The following is a 15,658-nucleotide window of genomic DNA, read 5'->3' on the forward strand; positions in this document are numbered from 1 at the left end:
AAATGGCTTCATGTTCTGCCCAGCCCAGAGCCTTTAAAGTGCTTAGTGTCCTACTTCACCCAAAGGGCCAGGGCTCATTTCCCTTGTGCTTCACTGTGATTACTGTGATGTAATGAGGCAGAGTGACGTCCCACCGAGCCAGAGGAGGAAGCACATCTTGCAACCCAGTACAAGAATAATGAAATAGAGAGTTAGATGATACCAGAAATAGTCAGCAAGAGACTTGGTAACCAACAGGAGCACCAAGGAGATGGTGAGAATGATGGTGATGGAAGAATGTATCAGTCAGAAGAAAGCTTTGGAAGGCAGTAACTATGTCTTCCTTTTTTAGTGACTAGTGTGTGTAGCACATTGTGGGCTCTGCTGAGATGCTAACAATAGATAATCACATTTAAGCACAACAGAATATCTCTTTAAAGGCTATGATTTGGTTCTAGTCTAAAGCCATTCAAAACTGTATCAGCTCTATCTGAAGATATTATATAGTATTTGATTTTACGTTCCTATTGTTCTGACAATCATAAGATGTTGCTGTTTGTTCTGTGTTTCATGCTGCAAGGGCATGAAAGGTTAAGATAAGCTTATATTTTACCTAAAGGGAGCACAGAAATGGAAATCTAATATCTTCCTCCATATCCATTTGAACTCTATATAAGCATAAAGATTACTAAATGGTTTCCAGAGTTTGACACATTACTCTTCTCTGCAAAAAGGTTGTTCAAGCCATTCCATTAGTGGACCTTTTGTATATTAGCAAAATGCCATTCTGTCTAACCTTAATAAAATTCAGCAACAGCGTGCTCCATTCTTTGAATTGAATTAAAAACAACTAGTTGTCAGGATCAGTGTTGATATGACATAGTCATTAAAGTGAAATAAAGAGGTCTCAAAATATACTTTACATGTAACTCAAAGTATTGTATATGTTGTCTTTATTGAAACATATCATTTGAGGTGTCTATTACATTATACTTTCATCAATATTATTCAATGTTCCATAATGATGCTATACCAGAATGGTGACTTGAAATCTAGATTTTATATCTTTTTAAAAAAAGCAAATCTCAGTAACCAAAAATTAACTGAATAGTAAGAAACACTTATCAACATTACGTAAGGTTAGCATGACAAGAACTGAATACGTATTTAAGCATTCTGCCTTTTATATTCTTACAGCTTGCCTTCATATCAGCACAGATGATTAGGACAGTCCTCATTAGTGTGTGTTCAATCTTGTAACATGCTCTGCACTATAGCCTCAATCCAGAAAAGTATTGGAGCACAGGTTTAGCTTTAAATCTTGAAGTCTCAATGGGAATATGCACATGCATAAAATGAAGCAGTGCATAAGTGCATTGTTAAGTTGGGACCAGAGTGCTTAGCAGCAGGAGTTTTATTTGCTGTGGAGCAAAGAGGGGTGGTTCTCCCTGCCCTGACTTTGGTTTGCTCCTTTCACAGACTTTGAGTAGATACATATGCCCCAGACTTTGGGTCTGATCCTTAGGAAAGCAATAATTGCCCAGTTTTTTCCTCATTTGTGGTGCTATTTGGGACAGAAAATGTTCTGTGTTGCTGGCACAACACTGCCTCACCACCCAGTTATTCTGAAATGAGATCTCTACTCAGCATCTTGCACAATCAAGCCACATATGCACCAGCTGTACACTGCCAGAAACTCCCATTGCCCCATATCAATTTTATGGGTGAAAATCTGACCCTCTTTAATCTATGGCATAATTTTCATTGGCTTTAGGATGTCATCACTTAAGCACTTTACTGAGCCCGTGTGCATAATTTTATAGGCCTTAAAAATTTATTAATCTTAAACACGCTATGCAAAATTTGAGCCTACTAAATTATTTTCCTATTTTGAGGGAGGAACAGCAAACAAGTGTAGAATGAAATACATTCTTTGGCAAATATTGTAGAAGGAAGTTAGCCTCAGAGTCATAGTAGTGTGATGTTCCCTCTAATTTTTTCAATCCATATGTGGAATACATCTTGTTATGTGCACCAAGGCACATGCGGATGTGTACCCCTAGTAGAAACATGGGCTGTTGGCTGTGGGCACTGTGAGTTCTCTGCAAATCTCCTGGGCAACATTTGAATCTCTCCTGGACAGCTGCCCCCCAAGCACTCAGCTAACAGGGGAACAATGCAGTAGTAACTTGACTATGTCAAAAAGAGGGTAAATCCACTGAGAGTTTATTTGCTGGTATAACAGTAACTTGTATCTTCCATAGCTTAAGTTGTTCCCATAAAATATATCACTTTTCCTATCTTGTCTCTCTAATAACAATCATAGTAATTTTATTTTTTTATTTTGTGTTTTTATAGTAGACCTAACAACTATAACATCATGTGTGATAAAGCATTTTAATAAGTACTCTGTGTCTGGCAAGATAGGAAAGGTAATATATTTTATGGGAACAACTTATGCTATGGAAGATACAAGTTATTGTTATACCAGCAAATAAACTCTCAGTGGATTTACCCTTTTTTTTGACATAGTCAAGTCACGTAATATATTACCGTGGTATCCTCCATTGACCTCCCTTATTTCTTGTGACCCGGTGGAGTCGATAGCAGTGTGATCAGCGGTCACTCTAGCATGTCTTTAATAGACCTGCTAAATTGACCCCCAAGAGATCAATCTCTGCAGCATTGATCTCCCAGTAAGTGAAGACAAAGCCTGTGCCAGTGCATACATTGGGATAACAGCAATGGAGAAATGGTTTCAGTCCCATAGTTTGTCATAAGTAGAGAAAAGAGTAAGGTTCTTACCTCTCAATTCCCTGCACAGAACATTGTTATGCAAAAATAATGAGTTCCCTTAATGATATTCAAAGGGAGGAAATATGGACTGATGGCTAGGGCATGGACAGTAGTCAGGAGACCTCATCTCTGTTCCTGGCTCTTCAATGACTGGTGTGTATGACATTGGGCAAGTCATCTTTCCTCTCTGTGCCTCACCTTCCACTTCTCTAAAATTGGGAAAGCCTCCTCTGAAAAGCATTTTGAGATATTAAATGAAAAGTTCTATATATAACTCTGCACAATTATAGTTTGCAATGTTGTTGAAATCATATTGGTCCCATGATATGAGAGTGACAAGACCTTTTATTGGACCAACTAAAAGAGAAGTCTCTGAGCTCCACTGTGTTGGTGTGACATGAAAATGAGCTTTGTGGAGTTGAAAAGCTTTGTATGTTTCACCAAAGAAATTGGGCCAATATTACCTCACGCACCCTGTCTCTCTCTGTATAATAATAGTAATTTGAAATGTAATGGATTCCATCTTACAACATACACTAAAGTCTTTTGCATGGAATATTTTAAAGTTATTTTAACTTCTCAAGATTTGAACGGCTGTTCTGGCTTAGTGCCTAGACTCATGCTTTATTTTAAATTTATTTTTAAATCATTTCCACCCACTTAAGAGATTTTGACTTAGTTTGTGCAGCCACTGCACAATAGTTGCATTATTGTAAGTTAGACTGCTTGTCAAATGTAAAACTGGTTTTAATTTCCTTATAGTTCTCTGCTCTAGCATCTTGCCTATCATAAATGATTTTCTGTCATATGGATGTCAGTTGACATGCCTGTCAGCCATATCAAATACTCCAGGTTTAAGGAAATCTGAATCAGTGTCATAGCACTGTAGGAGACAGGAATATTTGGTTAAATCATTACACTAGCTCCCACACATTTCAAATGAAAATCTTTTCTCTTGGATATTTCCAATTTTCAAATGTAATGTGCGATAATTATTTCACATTGTTTGTTTCCTCGAGGTCTGTCAGTTTACTTTTGAATGAATCATTTCTCCATGGTTTCATTGAACTGATTGCCTTGAAGCTTTAATGTGATTTAGAAGGAAAAAATTCTCTTTACAATGTGCCACAGGAACCTGGACGCCAGCTGGGAATAGTGCAGAACTGAAAATCACACCTCAATAATATATGGAAGTTCCATACTGTAAACTATATAATCTGTAAAGTATTAAATATGAATGCTTCCAGAATATAATTCACATATCTTGCACCATGTTAATAAGGCTCTCTGTGGATGATGCTATACTTAGGAGGTAAAATCTACCCCTTCAGCCCAGTGCCAGGATTTAGGGCTTCAGTAAATTGCACTCCACCCAGTTGCTACTATGCCAGGGTATGAGATAGAGAATAATGATTCCAGCTGCCCTGTACTATCAGCACAGATATGGGGGCCACTAGATCTATTGTCAGTACAGATCATATGACTTCTGAGCCCCTACCTGCCTCATCACAGACCTTTGAGATGTCCTAGGAAGGGACTATGTGGAGATGTGCAAGCAAGCCCTGTGGCAGAGTTTAAGCTGGAATGAATACCTCATGCGGGTTAGGGATGTCAAAGGTTAACCAGTTACCCATTAAGCATTAGTCTTACCAGCATGCTTCCTTGGTAACCAATTAACCAGAGGGGGTGGGATGCAGCCTCCCTCCCGCTGTAGCCTGACAGGACCCCAGCCAACCAGAGCAGTTCCCCACCTGTGGTATCACAGGACCCCAGCTGGCTGGAACAGCCCATGGTGCAGCAGAACCATGGCTGGCCAGAGCAGCCCTTCCCTTTGCCCTCCCCAGCACAGCGAGACCCCTGCTGGCTGGAGTAGCACTCCTGCCCTCAGCGCAGCGAGACCCCAGGCAGCCAGAGCAGTCCCGCTGCTTGTGGAAGGCTGTAGGAGCAGGTTGGCTGGATCTCGGTTAACTGGTTAAATGATTAAAATGATATTGTTTAACTGGTTAATTTTTAAAGGGGTATTTAGAGCCCTAATGTGGGTTCTATTCTCCACAAGTGACTGTCACTATCAAATATGTTACTGAATTTTCAGATGCTTTAACAAATACCTTAAGATGACCTCCATATATCTTATTCTTTATCTGCTAACACCAGTGAAGCTCATTGTGTTCAACAAGGACATTACTGGGCCCTTATTTGGCACAAGTATAGTTCTTTTACTCTCCAAAACTCATTTATAAATATTACTTTATTAATCCTCCCAAAAGACCTTCAGAGAGATGGCATGTTCTAGTTCATGCTTATTACCCCTTGTTATGTGGAGTTGTTTTGATACATTAGCCTTTCACGTTTACACCATAGTATGCACTTGCCAAAGTGAATCAAACTTGAATGTGTATAGAACAAGCTGGACACTTGAATTAAGGCAAGAAAGACAAGAGACCGTTACATGGGATTCTTTTTCCATCTAAATACGATTCCAGTTAAACACCATTAATGTGACAGATTTCAGAGAGGTAGCAGTATAAGTATGTTTTAGCAAAAACAAATAGACCAATGGCACCCTATGCCATAATAAAATTGTTAGTCTCTAAGGCTATGTCTAGACTGCAGGCTTCTTTCGAAAGAGGCTCTTTCAAAAGCATCTTTCGAAAGAGCCTCTTTCGAAAGATCGCGACTAGACTGCAGGCGGATCTTTCGAAAGAGCAATCCGCTTTTTCGAAAGAGAGCACCCAGCGAGTCTGGATGCTCTCTTTCGAGGAAGCCCTATTTACATTGAAGAACGCCTTCTTTCGAAAGAGGAACTTTCGAAAGAAGGCATTCTTCCTCGTGAAACGAGGTTTACCGCCATCGAAAGAAAAGCCGCGTTCTTTCAAAATAATTTCGAAAGAACGCGGCTTGAGTCTGGACGCAGGGGAAGTTTTTTCGGGAAAAGGCTACTTTTCCCGAAAAAACCCCTGAGTCTGGACACAGCCCAAGGGTGTGTCTAGACTACATGCCTCCGTCGACGGAGGCATGTAGATTAGCCAGATCGGCAGAGGGAAATGAAGCCGCAATTAAAATAATCGCGGCTTCATTTAAATTTAAATGGCTGCCCCGCTCTGCCGATCAGCTGTTTGTCGGCAGATCGGGGCAGTCTGGACGCGCCGTGCCGACAAAGAAGCCTTTCTTGATCGGCACAGGTATGCCTCGTGAAACCAGGTTTACCTGTGCTGATCAAGAAAAGCTTCTTTGTCGGCGCGGCGCGTCCAGACTGCCCCGATCTGCCGACAAACAGCTGATCGGCAGAGCGGGGCAGCCATTTAAATTTAAATGAAGCCGCGATTATTTTAATCACGGCTTCATTTCCCTCTGCTGATCTGGCTAATCTACATGCCTCCGTCGACGGAGGCATGTAGTTTAGACGTACCCTAAGGGTACATCTACAAAGCAGTGTTATTTTGAACTAACTGATGTTATTCCAAAATAACATAGTCAGTGTCTACATAGCAAGCCATTATTTCAACATAATATCAAAATACTGTTGAGCTGGAGAAGTTCTTACTCTGATTCCTGTAACCCTCATTTAATGAGGAGTAAGGGAAGTCAAAGGGAGAGTGCTCTTTCTCAGACTTCCTGCTATGTAGATGTAACTTTTGGTTGGGCTAGACTTCACTGCTGTTCTCCAGTGTCTAAAATAAAGAAAACCCCTTCACTCCCATAGAAAGTAACTGCAGACCCAGAGTTCAGTCTAAGAAATTTCAGCAAGTAGTGCACAGTGTCACATTCAAGTGCTAAAAGAAACGAAAGAAATGAATTTAATTAAATAACCTTATAAAATCTTATGATAAACAAATAATCTAATGTTTACAACATAACAACCATTGTCTTCACAGTTACAATGAACATAAAAAAAAAAGAAAACCAAAGTAAGATTTGAACAGTTCAGTCCACACGAAACACAAGAAGAAGAAACTGGGAGAGCCCAAAAGCTTAGATTTAGTTCACCAAAGTCTCAGTTTATGTGTCTCATCATCAAATCTGTACCATATGCTGTGTCTGAACCATCTCTCCACTTTCTTGTAGGGATCCTCAGTTGGAGTCCAGGCGGACTCTTCCTCTGCTGTGGATCACTGCTAGACAGACAGCTAACTGATTAACTAGTCAGTTAACTCACAAGTGAACGTATTTAAAGAAAATCCTGTTACAAGAAAATACAAAAACTGAGAATAACAAATGAGAAATTACTTTTTTTTCCATTACTACATTTAAAGAGGAGATGAAGAATCATACTGACAGAGAAAGTGAACTAAAACAGTTTGGCTAAAATCAAAACAGCATTTAAAGCATGCAGTTAACACAGAAGATGTTATTTTCCCCTCCCAGTTTTCCCTTGATATAATTAACATTGCCCATGTGCTCTACTGGAGGGTTAACTGCAAAGTGCTTCAGAGTGAGGAACAGCCTGCTCTCTGCTCCTGGCTCAGCTACTCCCAGCTCACACAGGGCACAAGGCCCTTAGAAAAGCAGCTGCCTGGCTTGCTTGCTCATGGAGTCTGACCCCAGCAACAGAGACAGAATCTACTGGGACAGACCCAAACTACCACACCCATTTCCAGAAGCTTCCGTGTGTGGAGTGCTAAATCTGCCTTGCAACAATGACCTAAACATAACTCACTCCTACCTCCCCACCCAGGGGTCTCTCAGGCTACGTCTACACTGCAACGCTATTTTGGGATACTGGAGTATCCTGAAATAGCTATCCTGCGTCTTCACAGCAAGTCTGTTATTTTGGGTTCGCTATTCTGACATTCCTGTAAACCTCATTCAATGAGGAGTAAGGCACATTTTGGGATAGCTCTTTATTTCGAAATTTGGCGCTGTGTAGACAGCGCCAAAAGACAAAATAGGCTATTTTGAAATAGCATCAAAATAAGGTATGCAATTTGGAGAGCGCAAATTGCATATCTTATTTTGATGTAAGGGTGCTGTGTAGATGCACCCGTAAAGAGATATCTCCCTGTTAGGTACATGGGTTACATAGACAGTGCCAAAAGCCAAGATAAGCTATTTTGACTTAACTACGCAATTGACGTAGCTCAAGCTGCATAGTTTATTTTGGCTTTTGCCATGCTGTGAAGACATGACTTAAGATGCCACTGGACTCCTTGTTGTTTTCTCCATTAATATGAGGCCTGATTGTAGAATCCTTATTCACTGCAGTAAACAATCATATGTTAAAACAATTTATATTCTGTTAAAACAAAACACAAAGATCTTAAATAAAAGAAATGTCTTACATGCAGATATTTTATTTCCTTCATAATAGGGAGGAATAAAATTACCTGTAATCACACTTTTTGTTAATTTAAAATGTTCCATCAAAATTTAAAGAATGTTAATCTACAGCAGTTAGATTGGCAAGTTTATCAGCTGTTACTGTCTGGATTCATAATATGTACTATTATGTCCTGATTATGATTTCCTCCAAAATGACTGAAACCTTCCTTTCTAAGATTTGAAGAGAGTGATTTAACATCTCAGATTACCAAAAGAAGCTGTATTATCTAGTTTGAACAACAGAAGAAATACATCAAATACTGTAAATTATTGCTTAACAAAGAACAGTGACAGGCCAGATAAAAGAAATAGATTCCATTTTGATTATGTTTGAAGAAACACTGCTATCATTTTATCCTGCAAACTCTCCTTATAATGCAGCAAAATATTCTCTTTGAAAGTAAGACTGAAATCAGCAGGAGCTTCATTATTTTGTTCTTCTATCTATTTATTATTGCTAGGGGTAAAAAGATTGGACATGATGTCGATTTTCTAATCACCAGTCCAGAGCTAAGAGAAGAGGAAGAAGTTTTACACAGAGTGATTGACTTATGGAAAAAGCAGGTATGTAGCAAAATAACATTTGGATACAAAAGATTGTCATTAATAGCACTGGATTCAGCTCTGTAAGCTGATATAGACATTGGTGACGAGTGGCTTAGAAATACATATGACACTAATATTTAACTCTCAAGGAAGGATTTGAATATTAGATAGTGCAGGTGCCTTAAACAAGTTTAGCTCAATAAATAAGTTCCCCCAGGAATAATCAATCTGCTACTTCCTACATTCATTGCTAGTAAAAATATCTCCATACAATTAATTTCTGTAATATTTAAGTGATTTGATTACAAGTCAGACATATTCTTTGTTGTCTTTCATATGAAATGTAATAATGACATACATATGGCTTTGGGTCATTTTTCTTGGCATTGAATTAGAAATCATTTTGCTTCATGTAAAAGAGCAACTTTCATTGTGGGGTGAGTTATCAAAAGCCCAGAAGCCTAAGCAAGATTGGCTGTCTGTTCAGATGGCTGGAAGAGGGTAATTTTAAATCAGTTCAGGAATCATATGTCTTTTTCAATGTGTTCATGAGAAATAGACATCAAACTATTCAATGGTTTGGAAAAGCCTTCAAATAGACAGATAACTCTGAACTAACTTCACGGTTTGCGATCAGACCAAACACCATCGTACCAACTTTCTCAGTAGATCCTGGCTCTTTTTCCATGGGCAAATCATATAGGCATAGCTCCCTTCCTCCAGTCCGCTTCCAATCTCCGAAGAAATTCCAAGCCTCCCTTCTGAGGCCTGAGCTTCCACCTTAGTTATGCACAGGCAGATCCTCAGCAGGTGTAAAATGTCATAGCTCCACAGAAATCAGTGGAGGATCTGCGCTGTTATTATTGTTGTGATTTATTTAAAGCTTCTTTCATGGGCACCCCGCTCACTTTATACCAGGCAAAGTACATTGTCTTCAGTCACCACACAAGTAGGCCATGCAGTTCACCCTGTGCTGCTTTATTTAAACTAAGAGATAAGGAAGTGAAAAATAGAAAACTATTTTTTAAAAGTGAAATAACTAGTCAGATGAAGCTGCAGTGAGAAAAGAGGGGATGGTAAGTAACAAGAAAGTGTTGATAAATGGATTAGGCTTGAGTTGGGAAAGCCACGATAGTGAAGAGATGGAAGAAATGGCAAGTAGAGACAAGTAGAGGAAGAATGTAATCTGGCAAAAAAATCCAAGCCTAAATATACAGGGAGTTATGGTGCTAAGCAAAGGGTCCCCTTCCCTTCTCCCCTTCTAAAGAATCCTTGGTGGTTATAGCATATAAACCTTCTGCCTGCATTGATGTTTATGCTGCTATGTCACTTCTAATATGCATATTCCTACCATCAATGCTGGAGAAATTGGCTGCCAGCAAAATCAAAATGCAAAAACAAAGAGAGAAATTATACTTCTCCTGATTTTCTTATTTCCTTCGATTTAGAAAAAAAATTGTAAAGCACTTTCATACTTTTTGACAGTGAACCTGTCTGCCTTCTTGCTGCTTTTCTGCTTTTGTGCTCCTGCTTCAAAGCTCAGATGCATCAAAGAACATCACTAAGGTCATGATGTTGACTTTCTTTCAACTGCTTTTAGTGAAAGATTCTGCGATGTTTAACTTGTAAACTAAGAAAAAATGAATTTAAATAGTTTAGAAGAAGCTTTTTTGTTGTTGAAAAGTTTAGTGTTGCAGAATCTTTCTTCTGAGAGCTGATGGAAAAACTAAGTGGGTAAGTCAACACCGTAGTGCTCTTTGATGCAGCAGTACCACAGATAAGTGGGTCTAGAAACAGAAGACATGTCTCCTCTGAGCTTCAAAGTGGAATGGTAAAATGGAAAAGCTGCAATGCGGTAGACAAGTTATCTTTTAATAGTTCACTAGTACTTCATTTTTAAAGCAAGTGTGCTTCAAAGGCCGGGTAAAATGACTTCCCCTGTGGGCTGCATTTTAGAAGTCTTGGGGCTAGTAGTTTCTTAGTCATATGTGTCCATACAACTTTTTAATGCATCTAGACTGTATATTGCTTTCATTTTTATTTTTGTAGAAGCATATCTAAATACATGTTGTTAAATATATACCAGAGATAACATTGCTGTAAGAATTTTAACTTTTGAATTATCTCACATAACATTTCTAATTGTACACACTTAACACTGCGTTAACACAGCTTGGCTCTAATTTCCTTGTTGATATTTTTAAGAAAGAGAAAGTATAACCAGCCTGTTCTGAACAATCTTAGCATTTAAATGGTCCTAATCATTCTCTATCATTCACAACTCATTGGGAGGAATGGATGGGAGAAGAGAAGTCTCATTGAGGTGAATGGCAGGGAGCTAAATGATAGCACTAAGTCACAACTGAAGACAGTTCTATGCAGATTTGATTTTTAAAGAGCAGCAGCACATTTATTACCCTGTGATGCCTGTATCTTGGCAATAGAAAAAATAGCTTGGTTGAAATGAAAGTTCAAAAATTACATATCTTGTAACTTTCCCATACCAATAATTTTCTCCAACTTTTGAAGATAAGGCTGTTAATTTTTACTCTGTGTCCATGTGTCCGTGTGTGTGTGTGTGTGTGTATATGTATGTACTGCTGAGACAATTATAATCTCTCCCATGCAAACTGTTTTAGCAGAAGATGAAACTATGTCTCCACTAAGCAACTTTTAGTTACAAGGCAAAGACAGCGCATGTGAATAATATTTGTTAGTAGCTTTACAAACAAAATGCTTCTAGCCCCCATGAGCAGCTTTCAATTTGACCGCATGAGAGCTGTTCTGCCAACAAAGCAGCATTCACATTTGTCCTTGCAGTGGGAAAACTTCTATGGTGTATGTGTATATGGTGTAAGCATCCATGAACAACAAAAGTTTTGTGATCACTTGCAAATGTAGATAAACCTCAGAACAGCAGCACTTTCAGGCTTGGAAAGAAGAATGTGTTGTCAGATCCTTAACTGGTATACAGGCAGTCCCCGAGTTATGTCGGATCCGCAGTTACAAACAGGGTTTGCTCTGCGTCTCCCTGGTCTGCTGGAAACCAGCAGACCAGGGAGACGTGGAGCAAAGCCGTGGAGCACGCGGGCTGGTCGGTTTCAGCAGCGGCTGAATCTGGATGCCAGTTCCGACTTACATACAGATTCAACTTAAGAACAAACCTACAGTCCCTATCTTGTACATAACCCGGGGACTGCCTGTATACTGGCCTAGTTCATCTTCAATAGAATGCCAATTTCTACCACCTTCAAATCATGTCTATGTGATGTCACAAACGTGGTCGGACTTCATTAAAGTCCTGCTTAAAATCAATCTACGTGTCTACAGTGCATGTTCAGAAGAGATACATATATTATTGTCCCAAACTTCTGGATTTACTCCAAAATTAAAACTTCTTTTGACATGCCAAAATTCATGTTTAAAAAAATAATACCACACTTATTTTAAGAAGGAAAATTGTTCTACCCATAGTCTTACTACACCTTTCCACAAAATCCCCACTTGTTCTGACAGTGCAGAATATCTGTGTGATAAAATGTCTTTTAATCTTCATTTAATAATTGAAACCTGTAAGTAAAGACTAAAGGGCTGTGTCTAGACTGCATCCCTTTTTCAGAAAAGGGATGCAAATTAGACATATCGCAATTGCAAATGAAGCGGGGATTTAACCCCCCCCCCCCTGGCTTCATTAGCATAAAAATGGCTGCCGCTTTTTTTCTGGCTCGGAGCTTTGCTGGAAAAAAGCACCAGTCTAGACGCAGATCTTTCAGAAAATAAAGCCTTAACCTCATTTAAAGAGGTATTGGCCATTAGGTATTGGCCATTGCCATTGCTCCATTAAAAAATGCAGGTGAAACAGCACATCTCTAAGTTCAAAAACAAACAAACAAAGACTGTTAAAGAGTGCAGTCAGCCATGAAGTTCTAGTAGAGCTCTGGATACTACTGGTTTAAGACAGCACATTTGCATTACACAATATAAATTAGTGCATGTGCAGTTTTCTGCAAACCCCAGGGCTGTGTCTAGACTGCATCCCTCAGTCTCCTCTTTTCTAAACTGAAAAGTCCCAGTCTCTTTAGCCTTTCTTCATATGGGACCTGTTCCAAACCCCTGATCATTTTAGTTGCCCTCCCCTCTCCCACCCTCTCTCTTCTCCTCTCCCACCTCCTTTTTCCAGTCTCCCCCAGTTTTGTTCAATAAAGAGAGATTCTATTTTTGACCACACGTTTTCTTTATTTTGTACATCAGGAAGGGGGGCTAGGGAAGGGTAAGTGGAAGGAGGTGAGGGAGGAATGGGGTACGAGCCCCCGATGGGGAGGACTGGGCTGGCTCTGCGGGCTTCTGGGGGTGGAAGCTCTCCTGCAGCCCCCCAATTGGCCCCTCTCCCCAGATGGCAGCCTGCGGCAAGTGCAGCCGGTCTGATGGCCGAGTGCTGTGATGTGCCCAGTGTGGGCACTCAGGGCACTGCAAGCCAGGACTGCTTTGCAAGCGTGGCACCCCTGAGAACTGTGTGTCCAGGGTGGGGGTCGGGACCCTTTAAGCACAGCCCTCGGCTAGCCTGAGGCAGCAGCTGCACACTCTAAGCCCTCATCTGATGCCCTGCTGGCACTGCTTCCGGCCATCCTTAACCCCGGTTCAGGGTCCACTTAATGTAGACATGCTAGTTCGAATTAGCAAAACGCTAATTCAAACTAGTTTTTTAGTCTGGATACGTTAGTTCGAATTAGCTTAGTTCGAATTAACTAAGCTAAGTTAGTTTGAATTAGCGCTGTAGTGTAGACATGCCCTTGGTGTTCACACCTCTACATCAGCTGCTAGAATTGGGCCTCACCCTCCTTGACTGAATTAATCTCATTATCTCTAGCCTGCATATTTACACCTGCCTCTGGAAATTTCCACTACATGCATCTGACGAAGTGGGTCTTTGCCCATTAAAGCTTATGCTCCAATACATTTGTTAGTCTATTAAGTGCCACAGGATTCCTTGTCGCTTTAATATATAATCCAGAGATTCAGTCCTGAAATGGATAGTAGGTGTGATTAGGAGGTCAACACTATCCGTAGATACTTGTTCACCCGATGATATACTCCAGGGGTGGGAAACCTAAGGTCTGGGACCTGGATGCAGCCCCTGGTTTGCCTGGATCTGGACTCTGAGGCTCAGGGCTCCGCCCCCCAGCCCGCCATGGCATTCCAACTCCCCTGCCATCCCTCCCCCGATGCAGTCCTTCAGCAAGGAAAAGGCCAGGGTGCTCTACTATAGCAGAGCTCCAAGAATGAATTACAGCTCTACGATTGCATGATGGAAACCAAAATGAGCTGAAAAATGTTTTCTTCAAATACCTAACATGAAAATAGGACAGGGGTTCTCAGACTTCATTGTACTGCAACACACTTCTGACAACAAAAATTACTACACAGCCCCAGGAGGGGAAGGGGAGCAAAAAGCTCCACTACCCCGAGCTGTGTGTGTCAAAACAGAATCCCAAGGGCCTCAGACCCAGGCACGGGGCCTGCAAACTGAGCCCCGCCATGCAGGGCTGAAGCCTTGGGCTTTTGGTTTCTGTCCTGAGCCATGGAGCTCAGGCTTTGGGCCCACCAGCTTTGGTGACAGTTTCCCTCTAATTTCTGATGTCCATGCACAGAATGAATTTTGTTGTGTGCACCAATATAGAGGTGATGTGTGACACGTAGTGTCCATATTGGTGCACATAACAAAATTCATTCCACATAGGGATGTTGTGTGCTGGGATGGGACAGCAGGGTTTGGAATTTGGGAGGGGTCTCATGGCTGGGGCAGAGGTTTGAGGTGCGGGAGTAGGGGCGAGGGCTCTGGCTGGGTCTTTGGGTGGAGCTATGAATGAAAGGCTTGAGGTGCAAGCTGACATGGGTAGAGAGGACTATCCCCAGCCCTGTCTCACTGCAGCAGCTTGGGGGCAGATGAAAGGTGCCTCTTCACAGCTGCAGGAGCACCAGTAGGGCTGGGCCAGGAGAGGGTTGCATTTGCCCTGGCTGCAGTAGGTCTATGCTGGGGCTGGATTAGGTTTGGGGAAGAAGCACCTCTTCTCTGTCTGTGGCAAGGCCAGGTCAGGTCTGTGCTGGGGCCAGCAAGGAGATGTGCTGATCCCTGCCGCAGCAGTTCTGGGGCTTGGAGAGAGGTATTTCTTTCTGCTGCAGCCATGAGCCCCTGCGCAGGGCTTAATAGACCACTGTGTGGCCATTCAACTGTGCATTTTGGAGGGAACTTAGGCTAGCAACCCCCAATCCACAGTTTGAGAACCACTGAAATACAAAGCAGACGATCAGACAAGAAAGACCCCTCCCTTAAATTGTAGGCGGTAGCTGTACTTACAGGACTTTTCCCCATTTTTCAGAACAGTTTGGGAGCCTTCTATTGAGGCTACATCTAAACTACACTCCTCTGTCAGCAAAGGGATGTAAATTAAACGTATCGAAAGTGCAAATGAAGCTGGGATTTAAATATCCTGTGCTTCATTTGCATAATGACGGCTGCCACTTTTTTTCTAAACGTGGTTTTTTGAAAAACCCCTGGCAGAATAGACGGGGCATAGAATCATAGAATAATAGGACTGGAAGGGACCTCAAGAGGTCATCGAGTCCAGCCCCCCGCCCTCAAGGCAGGACCAAGCTCCGTCTACACCATCCCTGACAGATGTCTATCTAACCTTTTCTTAAATATCTCCAGAGAGGGAGATTCCACCACCTCCCTTGGCAATTTATTCCAATATTTGACCACCCTGACAGTTAGGAATTTTTTCCTAATGTCCAATCTAAACCTCCCCTGCTGAACTTTAAGCTCCTTGTCCTGTCCTCAGAAACCAAGAGGAACAAATTTTCTCCTTCCTCCTTGTGACACCCTTTTAGATATTTGAAAACCGCTATCATGTCCCCCCTTAATCTTCTTTTTTCCAAACTAAACAAGCCCAGTTCATGAAGCCTGGCTTCATAGGTCATGTTCTCTAAACCTTTAATCATTCTTGTCGCTCTTCTCTGT

The 15,658-nt window shown here is 41.2% G+C and overlaps 1 protein-coding gene across 6 annotated transcripts in view; it reads left to right on the top strand.

Annotated features, from left to right (window-relative positions):
• Positions 1–15,658, top strand: part of DNTT (DNA nucleotidylexotransferase) — a 191,483-nt gene that overhangs the window by 133,770 nt on the left and 42,055 nt on the right. For all 6 annotated transcript variants that reach the window (XM_075935207.1, XM_014581825.3, XM_075935206.1 and 3 more), the window contains one exon: positions 8,556–8,658. In XM_075935207.1, the coding sequence (XP_075791322.1) occupies positions 8,556–8,658 (103 nt within the window). The remainder of the gene's footprint in view (positions 1–8,555; positions 8,659–15,658) is intronic.

Source organism: Pelodiscus sinensis, chromosome 8, assembly GCF_049634645.1.
Source record: "Pelodiscus sinensis isolate JC-2024 chromosome 8, ASM4963464v1, whole genome shotgun sequence".
In the NCBI taxonomy this organism is placed as follows: Eukaryota; Metazoa; Chordata; order Testudines; family Trionychidae; genus Pelodiscus; species Pelodiscus sinensis.